This window comes from Lissotriton vulgaris, chromosome 7, assembly GCF_964263255.1.
Source record: "Lissotriton vulgaris chromosome 7, aLisVul1.2, whole genome shotgun sequence".
NCBI lineage: Eukaryota > Metazoa > Chordata > Amphibia > Caudata > Salamandridae > Lissotriton > Lissotriton vulgaris.
The window spans coordinates 1,092,283,843-1,092,301,916 of record NC_141695.1 but is presented as its reverse complement, the minus strand read 5'-3'; the positions used below and the strand labels follow the sequence as shown (position 1 = coordinate 1,092,301,916).

General features: G+C 45.7%; 1 protein-coding gene across 1 annotated transcript in view; it reads right to left on the bottom strand.

Moving 5' to 3' along the window:
• FSTL4 (follistatin like 4) overlaps window positions 1-18,074 on the bottom strand; it is a 2,088,981-nt gene that overhangs the window by 528,647 nt on the left and 1,542,260 nt on the right. The window contains exon 7 of the mRNA XM_086931534.1: window positions 16,603-16,769. Coding sequence (XP_086787660.1) covers window positions 16,603-16,769 — 167 coding nt within the window. The remainder of the gene's footprint in view (window positions 1-16,602; window positions 16,770-18,074) is intronic.

Sequence of the window (18,074 nt, the reverse complement as noted above, 5' to 3'; positions counted from 1 at the left end):
TACATGCCAAAGAAGTTTCAGGGAAGTGCGTTTAAAGTATGATTGTGTAGCAACTACTTTGATTTTCTTATTTTCTGTGGCACGCCTTATTACATGAATTAACAGTATACTTAAGTTTCACATGAAAACCAAACTAATTCACATTAGTTTCCTTTTAGTCTTATTAATTTTACACTCATATCTGAATATCTAAGTGATTAGCAATTGTATCCATAACATGAGGTTTTTCCTCCTACATTTTCTAACACAGGTGAATGAATATTAGAATGTCATTATTGGAAATCACATCTATATTAACTTAATTATTAATATGTCTCAAATCTATCTTTTCTCCTGCATGCTTTTACGATTGTATATTTGTGTAATTTTTCATAATGTGAAACGTTGCACACGTTTTCCATGGTTTACACAGAAGTTGTCATAATCATTTATTTTTTCAATAAAATCCTTTCATATAATCTCTGCTCTATCAAAAAGTACCCAATTACAGGGTAATTTGCTTCAATTCTTATTTAGTTTTGAATATAATGATCACCTATGTCATTGCATCCTTCCTAGAGGGATCCACACAATCCATGCTGCTCATCTTGTTCATTTTCCTTCCTCTGCAGTTAGAGCAGAAAGGTTACATCTTTTGTCCTTTCCTTGACCTTTCAATGGACAAATCAAATAGCTGAGAGCCTAGAGGAGATGCAAGAGCTAATTCTGCCTTCTGTTTGTTGCCCAGGAGCTGGAAGTGTGACAAGCGGTTGGAGATACATAAGGTCAACATGGCTCTCAGAGCACTGTTTATAGTATGCTTTTAAAATTGGCTCTGCTACCTCTGAGGCCTATGTTCTCTAGGGCAGCTGTAGAGGAGCAGGTTAGTGGAACTGCTACCACTTGTGACCATCAATTGATCATCATGAAATTAGTAGACAAAATGTGGTGCTACAAAGAAAAACCTCACGTTATAAAATTGCTAATCACTTAGATATTCACATATGAGTGTAAAATTAATAAGACTAAAAGGAGACTAATGTGAATTAGTTTGGTTTTCATGTGAAACTTAACTATAATGTTAATTCATGTAGTAGCGCATGCCACCGAAAGTAAGGAAATCAAAGTAGTTGTTACACAATCATACTTTAAACGCATTTCCCTGAAACTTCTTTGGCATGTATTTCACATATGGACTACTAATAACACATAAATGACAAACGTCTTGTACATTACTTGTTATGGCTTTAGCATAGCTTGCAACCCACCCTCAAACAACCAGGTGCAAACTATTTGGGTTAAGGGTTTCATAAGAGAAACTATGATGGAGACTGGCTCCCTACTGTTGTTGTGCCAACTCAAAGGGGCTGAACCTCTAAATTATGTTTTATGCTCAGAAGTATGTGATGGTTATGGACAGAGCACTGACTGAGCAGGTATTCAAATAGATGTGCCATGGCACTTCACCTTGGAGAGAAATACATGAGGGGAAAAGGGAACCCAGTACCATACTTTGATTTTCTGAAAACCAAGAGCACAGGTTGGAGCATGAGTGAAGTGAAACAAATGTCTAGCTGTTCTTTGCTACATTCTCCCTCAACTCTTTGGACAAAAAGCATACACTGCGCTGAACCCATATCTGGTGTCCTCTCCATGGACCAAGATTCAGGGCACACACAAATGAACAATGGAAAGAAAAGTGTTGGTGCGGTCAAGAGTGACTAGATAAAAGATTACAGATCTGTGTGTACAAAGTCATTGTAAATTTGTTTTTCTGGAGAAACTAGAGTGATTATAAGTCCCTACTAATTACCCATATCCTAGGACCCCTTTCTGTTTAATGAATGGAACACCTATAGCCTGCCCGCCCTTCCTCAGAATATTTGTGGATGTTATAGCCATGCTTAATTAGCTTTTCACCACTACTCTATGATTCATTTTGGCCTTCTTATTTTTAGAAAGTATTTCTACCAAGCTTAATGCCTTTAACCAAGCTGGTATGGGATCCTTCTCCTTTGGAAACTATTGATATGATAATACACCCCATGAAGGCTTTAGTGAGGATTAAAAACTGTCTCATGCAGCCATCCATAATTTCCCCAACTTGCTCTCACTAAGGATCCCTTTCATTCTTTTATTATGTCCATATTGACTAGGAAAGGGGTCCCTGTAAATTAAGTCCAGTTGGAAGGTATGATTGAATGTTTGATATAGCAATGGTTCAATCATTGACCATGAACATGAAAACATGCAAATAATTTAGATATGTTACAATCACAAGTAGTGTACTTGTTAGGGTTATTCTTAGCAGATTGCAAGCGCTTATAGGTTTGTTAAAAAGTTGGTTGCAAGATGGAGGATGGACACTGTCCATTAAGGCAGCCCCATTCCCAGTTTGTCTTCTTCATCTATTCTTTGTTTTCAAACCATTGCAAGTGAATACAAAATGTGAATACAGAGCTGTCCCCTGGAGGTTGTACTTGGCCATCTGCATGTTAGCAGTAGTCACCTCAATGAATTCTGCTATGAGGTAAGGATATGCCATTCCCAGAAACCATTCATATCAGAGAACGTCTGCCTTTCCTGTTGGCTTTAGTTTGAGCTACCTTGGAATGCACAAACACTGATTTGCAGGGGACTGCTGCCTCTCTGCCAATGTTAGGACATATAATCAGGATCCTCCCATCATCTCAGTAAACATATTTGTGACTCATACTGCTACCTACAGGAAAGCTTAGGCAAGAAAATACCTCGTTTTTAGAAGAGGCATTTTCGAACACAGGATATGCAAATGATCCTTACTAAAAGATGTATCTCAATGTCCTGAGCTTAAACATATCAAATTCGAATTTCCTATCAGGTTCCTGGTAGGATTAGGGAAGGTAAAACTCAGCCCACCCATTCTGGTCTATGAGAACGGATAGCCTGACAATAGTAAACAGTAAAATGGAGGGTAACTCACTATTAGTTCATGCTACACAGACATACTTTAAAAGCTGCTTCTGTGGGTAGCACAAATCAGCACTGCAGGCCCACCAGCAGTATTTGATCTACCAGCCATGGCACACACAGTGCACCTATACTAGGGGCTGACAGGTAAACCAAATGAGCCAATTAAGGTTATCCCAATTCATACAGTCATCTTTACACAGGGAGCATTCGCGCTGTGGTACCGATTAACAGTGGCACAGCGCCCAGAGCATTTAAATCCAGCCAACATAAAAGATAGGAAGAGAAAAGCGGAAGGGAGACCTGCGCCAATGATGTCAGGTCTAACACATACCAGTGGGGATCCAGCTGCTCTTGGTTCTTCCAGAGAATGGAAATGAGTGCTGCTCTCTACTTCCTGGTTTTTAAAAAGCACAATGGCCTTGCTGAGTCTTTTTTGACCTGCCCTGCTACTGTTGCTGTCATGTTCTAAATGGAAGCTCACAGTAACCTCATTTAGTTCAGAAATGAAGACACAGCACCTAAAAGCTCTCCCAACCCCCCCCAAAAAAAACTGAAGGATGGCTGCTTCTATATTATATAGCTGTTCCTGCTACTTTGGCAGACGTCCCCCACCTGGCGGACCTTCGGAAGCCATGCCAAGAAGGGCCAGCATGGCCAACTGAACACTGTTTGTGCATATGGGATTGCAGAAATTACTGTCAGTTAGGCTGCTCTCTGCCACTGTACATCTCAGAGGTTGGCCCCTCCCTAAGTTAAGAACATAGAAATGAAAAGCACCCAACTCTTAATCATCTTAACAAGTACAATATCATACCTTCTGGAACACCGAGGCACTGCTCATTTCAATTAAAGGTTAAATCACAAGCTCTATTAGCAATTATCTCTGTTATCTTTAGTTTAGCCTGAATAGCACAACAGGCTGAACTAAAGTTAACATAGAGAATGTGTATATATATACCCGTTAGTGTTTTTATTTCATGAATATCAATCTTCACAAATTGTATCTGGATTGCATCTCTAGCAATGAATGACAATATTGGAAGAGTGTGGATGCTAGACTGATTTTATCCGGTGCATGTATTAGTACTGGTTCCCTAAAATGATAACAAACATATTTTTGTATTAAGAGTGATGGCAAGACAGAAAACGCTTGCTGCTTACAAAGAAAGAACAGGGTGAGACCATTATTGTGTCTTCATTCTTTAAGGCTTCTTAATTTATGTGTTCTTCCGCCATCTTGCTCCCCTGTTTCTTGGATTTTCCTGTGTGGAATACATACCTGTCCAGGAATAACCACTTGCGAATGTACATGCCTGGTGTCAGATAGGCTCTCAGGCTTGCAAGGCAGGGTATCATGGCTGCCCACATCCCTCCACACGAGGTGCCACGGTGCAGGTGGAAGAGTAGAAGCAAGACTGAGGACTGCAATGGATGGTGTGTGACTCATCAATGCAAGACACTGTAGTGCCCTCAGGCGTGGGTCTGAAATCATTGCCCCTAGCCATATTGTGTGCTATAGTAAAATTTCCTCTTAGTGTGATCTGCTGCAGATGCAACTTCCTGAGTCTGGGCCTACCATTATGGTTCGCAGTCTGATTTAAAGTCTAGATTAAGATACATGCACAATATTTTTCTGCTGGAGTCTGTGAAGTGTGCATTCATGATTGTATTTACTTAGAATATGCTGTAGACATTTTCTCAGAAGTAGGATCAGGTTATTGTGAAAGGTACATATGTAATAATTTCACATGAGGGGTTTTCTTCCACATCAGGGATATGATCACTTCTTCGATTTTTTACAGAGGAGAAATCGTTTCATTTTAGGACTTTGCAGTACAAATATGTTTTAAAGTCTTTTTTCAATTTCATGTTTCTGACCTATTTTTTTATATCTATAAATGTTATTGTTTTTGCCACTAATACGGAGAAATTCCAAGTTAAATGTATTCGTTTTAGAAAGGTTTTAGAACAGTAAACCACATAAAGACATCTGCCTGATACGCCAGCTGAACTATCTTCTAAGATTTGACAAGAATATTTTTTCGGTTTACATGCACCTTCCATGCATAGAAACTCTATGTGTGCCTTGTTTACATGTATCTTAAAGACTAACAAAGAATATCATAACCCATAACATGATACCCATGTAGAGTTTCACTCTGTAAACCTTCCTACATTAGGTAAGCTATCCATTCATTCAAAAAAACATTTTCAAGTCCTTTTCTCTTTGAGACGCCATTGTGTGCAAAGGTGTGCAATACATTGCTGCCTTTTTTAGTTGAGAAACCATCGAAAAATTTATAAAATTGCTTTGGTTCAATAGTTCTTCTTCGATCAATGAAATTATTGATATATTAACTTTCAGCTGTGAGTGAAATATAAATGATAACTTGCCAGAAATTATGTTAGACATTCCACAGAAATGAAGAGGTCATGTCACAGAATATAGAGTTACAATATAAATCAAGTCTCCATGGTTCTTAAATCCAACCTCACTAGAGACAAATGTAATTTAGTATCCAGACAATTATAATTACATACAACTGTGCTATGTGGGCCTAATATACAAATGATTCCTTCCTTTAACTACAAAGGACACAGGAATAAACCCCTTTTGCACACTCTGTATCAGCATGTGGTACCCTGGCAAAGTGAGAGTTTCGCAGGCTATTGTGCAGGTGCACACTGTATTACTGAGAGTCCTACAGCAAAGACTCCTCTGCACACTCATAGAATGCCATTCTCACCCACCGGTCTGTGAAGTTGTGTTGTCCCTCGTAGCCAATGGTGGGGCAAGCAAGGAAGTGGCTTTCAACTCAGTTGAATGCATTTCCTGGCTTCACCCTCCCTTCCTTGGGCACCACACAGTTGGCTGCCAAAAGGCTTGACTGATGCAGCATTTGGCACTGATTGCCGCTTTTGTCCGGAATGCATTTGGAAGCACCACTCCTGCCTGTAGGTGGCAGCCAGGCCCCCTCTTTACTTTCTTGGATGACTGCGCTCAACCATGGGGGCAGAGTGGTAGAAAGTCATTGCCACCCTCTTTGACCCTTGTTAGAAATGGGTGTCTCTTTGACCAAATAGGGACCCTTGCTTCTAGTCAGGGTAAGTGGGATACACACTTTAGATAACCCCTGCTCAACCCTTGGTAGCTTGGCATGAGCAGACAGGCTTATCCCAAAGGCAATGTGTAAAGTATTTGTACCAACACTTACAGTAACACAGTGAAAAACACCACTCGAGTGCCGCTCGAGTCAGGAAGCCTGTCCCTTGTTAATCCAAGCTCGCTACAGGAGTAGCTGGGAGCCAACGCGCCAGTGGGGGAACTTACCAGCAGAACTTGGCCGCAGCGGAGGTGAGAGGCGCGGCGAGCGGGACTGCGAGGTCCAGCATTCCTAACATCACCGCCAGCTGGTTCCTCTTCCCGCCGCGCCGCGCCCCCTCCCAGTGCCACGCCCCCCTGCCTGGAAAACGCTCATTACCTCTCGCGGCCCCCGCTTCGCGGGAGCCGCTCGAGTCAGGAAGCCTGTCCCTTGTTAATCCAAGCTCGCTACAGGAGTAGCTGGGAGCCAACGCGCCAGTGGGGGAACTTACCAGCAGAACTTGGCCACAGCGGAGGTGAGAGGCGCGGCGAGCGGGACTGCGAGGTCCAGCATTCCTAACATCACCGCCAGCTGGTTCCTCTTCCCGCCGCGCCGCGCCCCCTCCCAGTGCCACGCCCCCCTGCCTGGAAAACGCTCATTACCTCTCGCGGCCCCCGCTTCGCGGGAGCCGCTCGAGTCAGGAAGCCTGTCCCTTGTTAATCCAAGCTCGCTACAGGAGTTGCTGGGAGCCAACGCGCCAGTGGGGGAACTTACCAGCAGAACTTGGCCGCAGCGGAGGTGAGAGGCGCGGCGAGCGGGACTGCGAGGTCCAGCATTCCTAACATCACCGCCAGCTGGTTCCTCTTCGCGCCGCGCCGCGCCCCCTCCCAGTGCCACGCCCCACTGGTATACTTAGGAGTACTTGGGTACGCGCATCGCGGGACGCGCGCGGGGCGATCCCCGGGGCGAAGACCGGGCAAAGAGCGGGCCGTTCTAGGCCGTTAGAGGCCGGCAGAGACCGGACCGGGCCACCCCTCTGACGCCCCCTGCTCCTTAGCCCCTCTCCACGCACTCCATAATGGTGACTAGAACCTCACGGACTAAGTCCGCCCAACAAGGTCTAAGTACTTTGGAAAAATTCTTCCCTAAGGCGAGTATTCAAAATAGCAAATGTCAGTCAGTCACAGAAGCGCACCTCGAGATGGGTCCGGAAAGTGTGTTTCTGGATCAGGGATATACTTTTTCAACAGATGCTAGCACACCCATTCCACTGGACGTCACCCATATGTCATTAATGGACAGTATTGATCAGATCATTGAGTCGGTCCTTCAGCAGTTAAGAACTCCCTTAACGCAGAGGGATAGGAACTCCTCCCGGGGATCTGGGATCTCTGTCCATTCTGCCATTCCGGAAATTATGGGAATAGATTCGCTGGAAGCGGGCCAGGCCGCCCTGCACACAGAGCCTGCAGGCAGTGGAGTGGAACAGCCTCCAAAAAGGAAAAGGTCCAGGAAACCAAAGAAGGCAAAGAGGGCCAAAGTTGATACAATTGAGCCAAACCGGGTTGATAGTACAGACATTTCCGCCTCCCCTGAGCTTATTCTGTCAGGGTCTAGGTCGGATCACATGGGCTCTCCAGCTCCTGCTGCCTTACCATTGCACTCGGGTCCATTTATTTTTGGCGGGGCAACCTCTAATAGCACTGACACAATAATCAATTCACTCACAGCCATCATGAAGAATTTGTTAATTCCCATTTCAGCCAAATTGGACGCTATAGAGAGTAGACTGAAGGCTTTGGAAGATACTCACATAAGGAAAAGCCCTGGGTCAGCTACAAATGCGACAAATGCTCCTGCAGCTCCCCGGGTTCCATCTGGGAATAGACCGTTGCCCTCTGCACCGTCCCAGGGCTCTAATACAGCATTGCTGAGTACAGACGGTGCGTCTGTTACCCAGACGCACCCTTTGCCACCTTCAGCGTCTAGGCCCCCTGTCCCGGCCCCCAGGAGATCTAAGCAACCTCCTGCACCACAACCAGGGGGAGTAGTGAACTCTACCAATGGCCCCACTGGTGGTATCACTCCCCCCCCTGATAGGCGCAGGGTGGTCAATCTGCCCCCAGAAGCAGTCCCATACATGGCAATTATGGTGGGAGTACCTGAGCTAACTGGTGATATGAGGGAGCCTCAAGACTCTTTACGAAATAAGGTGATAAGCTGGCTTAGTATAAATAGGCCGCTGACCCCTAACCTGAAAGGCGAGGTCTTGATGGTTAGGAGGATCCCATGGATTGGCCTTACCCGAAGAATAGGGCAGGGGACTGCATTATCATAAGTTTCAAAAGCCCTCACGTTGCCAACTACATCTGCAACTGGCTTGTAAGGCCTGACAAGTCCAATATCGAATTAGTACCCCTTTCACACTTCTACCCAAATGCTAACAATACAGAGGTAGGGAGGGAGAAGGGGTGGACTAGAGTAGGCTTTGCTGTAGATGGCTCACGTTACAGACCAAGGCATTATCTACCACCTGCCCAGGCCAATTTCATACATCATAACAGATTTTCCTGTTTAGATCAGGTCGACTGACCACAAATTGGGGAGACTTCTCTTAGCCCTGGGAAGATGGTGGATGAGGTGCAAAGTCGAGTGGGAGTGAGTACAACCCCTGTAACTGAACATGGTCCGCAGGATACCGCTAAAGACCGAACGCTTATCACGGTTGATAGTCTGGGTCAACAGGAGCCTCCACCTAACATCGGGGCTGACCATATCCTGCAACCTGGGGTGGCGGAGTTGGATGGGCCATCCGCCATCGCGGTTTGCAACACTGCTTTGTCAGACACTCACCCGTCCACAGTCATTGTGCAACCTCCTACTGGAGGTCAAGGTACTCCACTGACAGAACCTGGGTTGAGAATTGTCTCCTGGAATGTGGCAGGAATTGCAAATAAGGAAGGTACACCGGAGTGGGATTACCTAGTAGATAGCAGTGACATCCTCCTTCTTCAGGAAACATGGGCGAGGGACACCCAAACTAGAAGAGGGTTTGAAATATTTGAAATCCCTGCCAAATGGAGTGGGAGGGGGAGGCCGTCAGGTGGCTTAGCAATCTGGATTGCGAGTCACACTGGGTGCCAGGCGGAACAGGTGCACACGTTCTCGCAGGACATTCAGTGTGTTCGGCTCACATGGCCTGGTAAACCACCATGGGCTATTGTTAATGTCTACTCGCGACCAGTTGCCGCGCCAAATGAATCACCGACCATAAATGATTTGTCCTCCTTCCTGGGTCAACTCCCGTGAGATTTCAAAGTGGTGGTTGGAGGAGACTTCAATTGTCACTTTGAACCTCTGGAAGGCCTACTGGAGGGTGCACTCACGGCCGAGGATGACTACTGGGGAGTCCCACCCTCGTCTTCCCCTCACCCCAAAGCCTGGTCCCCCCTAGCAATACAACTCATGTCCCTTACCCTGGGCTACGCACTGAGGGCTTGTAATGGTCGTACCCCTTCCGATACCCCCTCAGTGTGTACTTTTAATAGAAGGGGCCATGAGTCGAGGCTAGACTATATCATGTTAGATATTACACTCTGGCCAAAAGTCCTCGACTTTAGGGTAATAAATAGGTCAGATAGTGACCACAATGCCCTTTGCTTAAACATCCACTGCCCCCTGCCCCCAGCGGGCCCATCCGTAGGAAATGGAGGGGGAGACATGGGGGAATTGCTCCTTACAACTAACAGGTGCCGGGTTAAGTGGGGAAAGCTTGTGAGTTCAGAAGAGGCCATCAACAAGCTATACGAGTTGGCACTCCCAAGGTTTATAGAGGTGGACGTTCTTCTGAATGAACCAAGAACCTCAGAATACAATGAGAAACTGGGTAACATACACCAGGATCTAGTGAGGGATTTGGCTGAGGTATTTCACCCGGTGGTGCCAATTCGAAAGAAAAAGACCCATGTTCCCACCTGGTATACCTCCTCTTGTAGGGCAGCAAAATCTGAGCTCATTGCTGCAATAAAAGAGGGGTCAAATAAGGCCAAGGTACGTGACCTTAGGAAACATTACAAATCAGTGATGGCGAGTGCTAGGACCGAGTGGGACTGGAACCACTGGCAGGATCTTCATGATGCCCTAAAAGTCAGGGACTCCCGGAAATTCTGGGCCCTTGTAAATAATGGGATTGGGGAACTTAAAACAGCAACTGAACCCAACATTGCCCCCGAGGTTTGGGAGGCCCACTTTGGGGCACTTTACCAAGACACTAACTCTTGCCCTGATACAGCCCTGCTAGCGCCCTTAGGCCCACAGGACCCTGACATGGAACTATCCTTGGGGGAAGTGGAGGCAGCCCTGAAGCTTTTATCGTTGGGGAAGGCACCAGGTCTAGATAGATTACCCGGGGATTTGTTCAGGCATCACCCGGACATCTGGGGCCCATACCTTCTCATCCTGTTCAATGCCATTCTAGGAGGTATGGCAATCCCCGGGTCGTGGCTGGGGGCAGAGATTGTTCCGATCCACAAGAAGGGATCCACTCTGCTCCCCGCCAACTACAGGCCTATTAGCCTAATAGATGTACCCCAAAAGCTTTTTGCGCGCCTCATTCTTAACCATCTCCTGGACTGGGTGGAGGGAAATGACATCATGAGCCCCCTCCAGGCTGGCTTCAGAAAGAACACGTCGACCATGGACCAGATCTTCCGCCTTCTTCTTCTATATTGGAAGACGGTAACGTTAGAGGGAGGAAGACTGTACATGGTCTTCGTGGATCTGAGGTCAGCCTTTGATCTAGTCCCTAGAGGTAAACTATGGGAGGTTCTGCAAAAGCTAGGAGTACCCCCCCACCTCCTTAGTATTATCATCAGGTTGCATGAGAACAACTATGCACAAGTGAGGTGTGGGAGGGATGGCAAGCTCTCGGGCAAATTCCCGGTTCGCCGAGGAGTCAGACAGGGCTGTGTCCTGGCGCCGACCCTGTTCTGTCTTTTCATTAACAGCGTCATCCAACACCTTGACACTGTTAAGGACAATGATGCCCCGCTTTTGGCAGGCAGGAGGGTCCCGGCAATTATGTTTGCTGACGATACCCTCCTGCTTTCCAAATCCCCCATGGGGATTCAGAGGATTGTGAATGGTTTTGGCCTTTTTTGTCGTGAACATGGGTTGGAGGTGAACACGGAAAAAATTAAGTTCATGATCTTCAACCCCCCTACCAAGACTAGACCCAATCAAAAAACTGGGGGAAGTTAGTCTTGAGAGGGTCTCGACCTTTATATATCTGGGGGTAACACTACAAGAAAACTTAGCATGGGACTGCCAGATAGCGAGATCCAGGCTGAAACTATCCCAGCTATCGGGCGCACTCCTGAAGGTGGCTAATAAGTCCACCTTTAAGCCTGTAAGCCCGGCCCTGGAAACATATAGATCCCAAGCGAAGGCAGCAGCCATGTATGGTAGTGAACTGTGGGGTCACAAAGCTGGGAAGGTTCTGGCAGTTGTGGAAAATAGTTTTTTAAGACGCTTACTTGCTCTCCCGCAAGGTACGCCACTCCTTCCCTTAAGATTAGACTTGGGCCTCCCCTCCATTGCTGAAGATCTCCTGTCGAAACCCGTGAAGTTTTGGCATCGGATATGGACCACCGAGGAACTGTATCATTATAGACAGGACCTTATTCATGTATTGAGGCTGAATGCTAGCAGCAAAATTCCCTGGTTGGCTTTTATCAAGTGGGAACTGTTTAGTTTGAACTTGCCAGACTTATGGGATGATCCAGCTCAGGGCTGTCAAAGGATTACGCGCAAAACTCTCGCCCAGCTGTATAAAAACAAAAATCTTGCCGACATGGATAATGCTCATAATAGTGGCACCCTGACGGGACGTTTTATGGAGTCCAAAAATTCTTATGCTTTTGAACCTTTTATGGATTTTATTTTTCCTCTTTTAGCGAGGAAATTGTTCCTGCAATGGAGGTTTGGTACACTCCCCACCAAAGTATTCACTCATAAATGGTCCACAGGGGGTGACAAACTTTGCCCCTGCTGCAAAACCCAGGATGAAGATGACCTACACATAATGTTTGTTTGCCATGCTTACCAGAGCCCCAGGAAGCGTTGGATAGCACCGTTGTGTCGGAACCTGGGCTTCAGGAAATATTTACAGGCCTACGGGGTCATGAAAACTAACACCCTGGGCCATATTGTCTTTGCTGTCTCAAAATTCCTAATGGCAGCATGGATAATAAGGAAGAAATTGTCCCCCTGAACTGGTACTACCATGTATTCCCTACCTCATGCGGGCCCAATAGAACTATTTATATGTAAGTATTGTGTTTTAAATATATGTACTGTATTTTATTGTATCTTTTATGGCCCATGTGGCCGAAATAAAGAATTTTTGGAATTGGAATTGGAAAAACACCACAAATGGACACCACACCAGTTTAGAAAATAAAATATATTTATCTAAACTAAACAGGACCAAAACGACAAAAATCCAACATATGAAAACTCATGTCTTTAGGAAGGTTGTTGCAAAAATAAACTTGTAGAGGATGAAATGCAACACTTTACTCACAAATTACCTAGGATGCATAAAGCAAAACAAACAAAAGGGTCGCAGAGAAGGCGCAGAGTCGATTCTTCCTGCGCTCTGGTTCCGATGCGACAAGATGGTGCCTTGATACGTTGCGATGACCCGGTGCGATGCAAGAAAATGCCGTCTTTGTTGCGATGCGACAACGTGGAGGCAATGCGTGCATGCCCGATGGCCGTGTGGCAAACTCAATGGTTTTCTGAGCCACGACAGGCCCTGCAACACTCTTCTCTGGTGATGCGACAGCACCCTCTGGGCGGCGGCACTCTTTTCCAGTGATGCAACGCCGAACAGCGGCAAAGGCGACACACTTCCTGGATGATGCAACTGCAGCTTCTGCAGCGCCGTCATGCTTCTCTCTCATTGCATCACCCTTCCAGCTCTCCACAGCAAAAAGGCCTCATACACAGTTACAGGCCCTTCTGGCAGACTGGAACTCCAAGCAAGGAAGTTCAGGGAAGCTGGGGGTGAAGTCCTTTTGTGCCTGGGACTTCAGAAACAGGAAGCCAGCTCTTCTCAGGCCCTTGGAGACTTTTCTTCAGATGGACACAGCACACAGCAAAGTCCTTTAGTCCTCTCATCAGTAGAAACAGCAAACTGCAGGCCAACCCCAGGCACACAGCATGGCAGTACTTCTCCTCAGTCTCTTCAGCTTATCTTCTTTGGCAGGGATTCCTCTTGATGATGAAGTAGTCTCTAGTTCATTGGTTTCAGCTCTCATATTTATACCCCAAAAGTCTTTGTTCCCTATGTGTGAGGGGTCCTGGACCCAGTCCAAACCAGTTCTGGGTGCACTCTGCCAGTGCACAACTTCTTCCTTTGTCAGTGTGGGCCAGGCTCAACAGACGCACAACAGGAGGTGGAGCCAGCATTGTGGAAGGCAGGCACAGCCCTATTCTGGCCCAGGTGCTATTCCTCCCACTACTCCAAATGCAGATAGGTTTATTCAGCCTAGTGCTGACTCACCCAGACTCCTGGAGCCACCCCAGCCCCTGTCACTCTCAAACCAGACAGTCAATCCACAAACAGGTAGAGGCACACAGAAAGGTTGAACAAGAAAATAGCCACTTTCTAAAAGTGCTATTTTCAAACACAGAATTTAAAACCCATCCTTCCTAAAATATGTGTTATTAAATTCTGAGTTCAAAGATACCAGACTCCAAGTCTCCATCTCACTTCTATAGGAATATATGCAGATAAACATGTTACACAGCATTCCCCATTCTGTCCTATGGGCAAGATATCCTTTCAACAGTGAAAAACGAAATTGGCAGTAGTTCACTATCAGTATATATTACACACACTAGTACATGTCCTACCTTTTACATACACTGCACCCTGCCCAGAGGGGTACCTTGGGTCTACCATTGGGGTGTCATAGGTATGAGAAAAGGGAAGGGTGAGGCCTGGCAAGTGGGTACACTGTCCAGGTCAACATAGCAGCTAGCAAACTGCGCACAGGCACTTCGGTGGCAGGCCTGAGACATCTCTTTGGGGCTACTCATGTGGGTGGCATAATCGGTCCTGCAGGACCACTAGTAGCATTTGAATGACCTGTCCTGCACACTCAGTGTACTTTACTAGGGACCTACTGGTAAAACAAATAAGCCAATCATGGATAACCAATCACAATAACAATTTACACAGAGCATATGCACTGTAGCACTGATCAGAAGTGATAAAGTGCCCAAAGTTCTATAGTCAACAACCACAGGTCAGGAAAAGCAAAAGAGGAAGAGACAAAACGTTTGGGGATAACCCTGCAAAAAGGGCAATTTCCAACAACCCCTCTCCTAAAGGATGAGAAATGAAGAAACACTTATTTGCATAAAGCATTCCGTGCCACCTGTGCTTAATTTGTAAACATTTAACAGTCAAAACCCCAAAGTGTTTCTTGGTAACCCGTTGCAGCTGGCAGAGCCCTCAGCTCCATCCACTGCTGACAAATGCCGGTAACAGCAGTACGCACTTGCTACTTTTTCAGTTTTTAAAAAAAAGTATAAGGACTCATTAAACTGAAATAGACACACAACAACACCATGTGGTGGATAAATACAGGCATATGCTGGTGCCTTGTACCATCAAATACTGGCATACATTAAGCACTGCTTGCCACTCCTGTAATAAGGAAGTTGGCTGAAAATAAAGGTGGAATAAGTGTTTAACTGTGCTTCCTAGGCACCACAATATGGTCCCACCTCTTCTCTCTGGTCATTGACCTTTTCCATACGATGGTTCCACATGTTATCCTTTATATGATACATAGGCATCCTCCACATTAAATGCATTACAAGATTCCGTTCACCTCATTGGCTTTCACCTGTTGGTATCCATTATGTTCTGTTTTTAGTCTTCACTTACAGGCAGCTGTAGCTATCTGTTGTTAAAGACAATGTGTGTACAATATGATATATAGAGTGGGGTTTAAGGCAGCATGTTTACCCATGATTGAAGTTCTTTTCCATCTTGCTCTCTCTCCCTGCTCCTAATTTGATGATTTCCTTACTATTCTTGTGTTTGTCCTGTCCAAAGAACACTTCTGTCTCATGGTGTTTTGATTGGTTAGAATACATCCTTCTACTGCTGATTTTAGACTTTGCAATACAGTGTAAGTGAGGGACTGTTTTCTTTCTGTTGGTATCTCTCCCTGCTCTCTTCACCTCCTCCAGCCTTTTGATTTATTAAAAACGACTCCTCAGCCCCCAAGTAACCCCTCAGCCACCTCGTTTTTCGCGTGCCACCTCCCACTGTGTTGGTCAATAGCAATATTGCAATATTTTTTATCTATTTAAAGAAGAACCACCTACACACTTGAACAATGCATAACAGGATTATTTTGATAAATATTCTCATGCTGTAAGAAAATCCATTCAAAGATGGCCAGTTTTAAATGGATTTTATTATAGCATAAACAAATCAATACAAAGATGTCTGCCACGTTGGCCACATACACTACACATACACATACACTAGAAAAAAAACCTGTGGCAAAGCCAGTAGCATTCATGGGTGAGTCCTGTTAACTTTGCTAATTCTTCTGAAACATATTAATTATTCTAGTGACCCAATAGTTGGCCATTAAAACTTTTTTTGAGATGTATTTCTGTGATGAACATGATGCACAATTTTACACTGTTCGGGTACTTAGATTGATTTTTTTTTTAAGCCGGCTTCTATATACAAAAGAGAAAATAATCACTTAGTAAGACTTTCATTGTACTTTATTATTATTTAACCAAGTAAAGTTTTACTTGCTCGATTGATACCATTTACTAGGAAAGTATTGCCCATCACATTGCATGAATCCTAACATATTAAGGATGGAATGAAGTTTTATTTTTATGTCACCCAAAGCAGACATTGAAGTTACCCTGTACCAATAAACATTGTTAAACAAGGTGTGCTACTCTGTTGACTGTGACCAGCTACAATGATAATATAATCAAGTAACAGGGTCCTTTTCAGGGAGGACTTTTGGAGCATGTAATGTAGAATTCTACTATTACTCTTTTGCGTACTCTTACAAAACTTTGAGAATTGGCCCTTAAACGTCTAAAATGGGAATGAACATTTAGAAGCTATTCACATGAAGGTATTACAAATAGAGAGTACTGTGCCCTCTTTAAACTTTTATTAATATGGAGTTGGATCTTTCTGATTGATTTGCGAAGGTGGGTAATAATAAATAATAAAGTACTCCTGTAGTACTACTTCCGGTACTCATAAACGCTTATGTGAATCCCCGATACCTACCATTATGAAGCATAAACATGAAAAGAGTACAGACATAAAACCACAACCTCTGCTAGTAACAAAAGAAAAAGTGGAAAGATACATTTCATAAAAAAGCAGCAAAAGCTCATGAGACAAATCAATTGCTAAACATCTCAGTTTAAATTTAAATAGGTTTTACTCAAAAGCATTCATTTTTCCATTTAAAATGATGCCTACAGTGCTTGAAAATGCTTGAGTTTGTGTTTTTCTTACATTGATGTCTTCTAAGTCAAGGAAGTTCAGAGTGACTCCATTACGCTGCCAGATGATTGGCGGCCTCAGTGTCCCGTGAATGGCGCATGTCAGCACAGTGCTCAGTCCAACCGTCACGGTAGTGATGGATATCCTATCTTCTTCAGGAAGAGTGAGCTCAATCACCTCTGTGAAAACAATGAGAAGCAAAAAATTAAACATGAACGGAATTGGTCATTTATCTAAGGCAGTGATTTTAAGATCTACTGTGATTTGCAACCAAGTGGTACAAACGATGCGTCAATCCGCAGTGCCAACCCATTAGTTTTTAAGCCTGCCATTTTCCAGAATTCTATTCAGTACCCCCTTAAAAACACAAGAACATCTGCTTTACTTAATAGGATTTTTTTGGTAGTAAATATTCTGCTACGTCATCGAGAAAGGGGTGCCGCTCGTCGAGGATTCTTGGACGCTGTGCTGCTTTTGCCCTTTTGGAGTACTGTCGGGATCCTGCCCAGGGAGAGAGTGCTGCTGGCTCAGGAGGACCGGACTGCGAGGTCCAACAGGCTGTGCGTGCAACAACGAGCACACCTGCCGCCTCTTCCCGTGTCTCCGCCTCCAGCCTTGTGCCTTTTAAAACTCCTCGCGGCCCCCGCTTCGCGGGAGCCGCTCGTCGAGGATTCTTGGACGCTGTGCTGCTTTTGCCCTTTTGGAGTACTGTCGGGACCCTGCCCAGGGAGAGAGTGCTGCTGGCTCAGGAGGACGGGACTGCGAGGTCCAACAGGCTGTGCGTGCAACAACGAGCACACCTGCCGCCTCTTCCCGTGTCTCCGCCTCCCGCCTTGTGCCTTTCAAAACTCCTCGCGGCCCCCGCTTCGCGGGAGCCGCTCGTCGAGGATTCTTGGACGCTGTGCTGCTTTTGCCCTTTTGGAGTACTGTCGGGATCCTGCCCAGGGAGAGAGTGCTGCTGGCTCAGGAGGACGGGACTGCGAGGTCCAACAGGTTGTGCGTGCAACAACGAGCACACCTGCCGCCTCTTCCCGTGTCTCCGCCTCCCGCCTTGTGCCTTTTAAAACTCCTCGCGGCCCCCGCTTCGCGGGAGCCGCTCGTCGAGGATTCTTGGACGCTGTGCTGCTTTTGCCCTTTTGGAGTACTGTCGGGATCCTGCCCAGGGAGAGAGTGCTGCTGGCTCAGGAGGACGGGACTGCGAGGTCCAACAGGCTGTGCGTGCAACAACGAGCACACCTGCCGCCTCTTCCCGTGACTCCGCCCCCTTTAACAGCACGTATAAGACCTGGTTTCACAACGCGTTAGCGGAACGCGTGAGCGGGACATATCCCGGGACAAAGCCCGGACTAAGGGCGGACCCTCTGAGACCCTACGAGAACCACTGAGACCGGACTGGACACTAATCCCTGGTATTTATTATCGTGCTTCGTTGTTAATATATTTCTGTACCTTCGTTTCCCTGCTAACCCTCGCTTGTGGTTGAA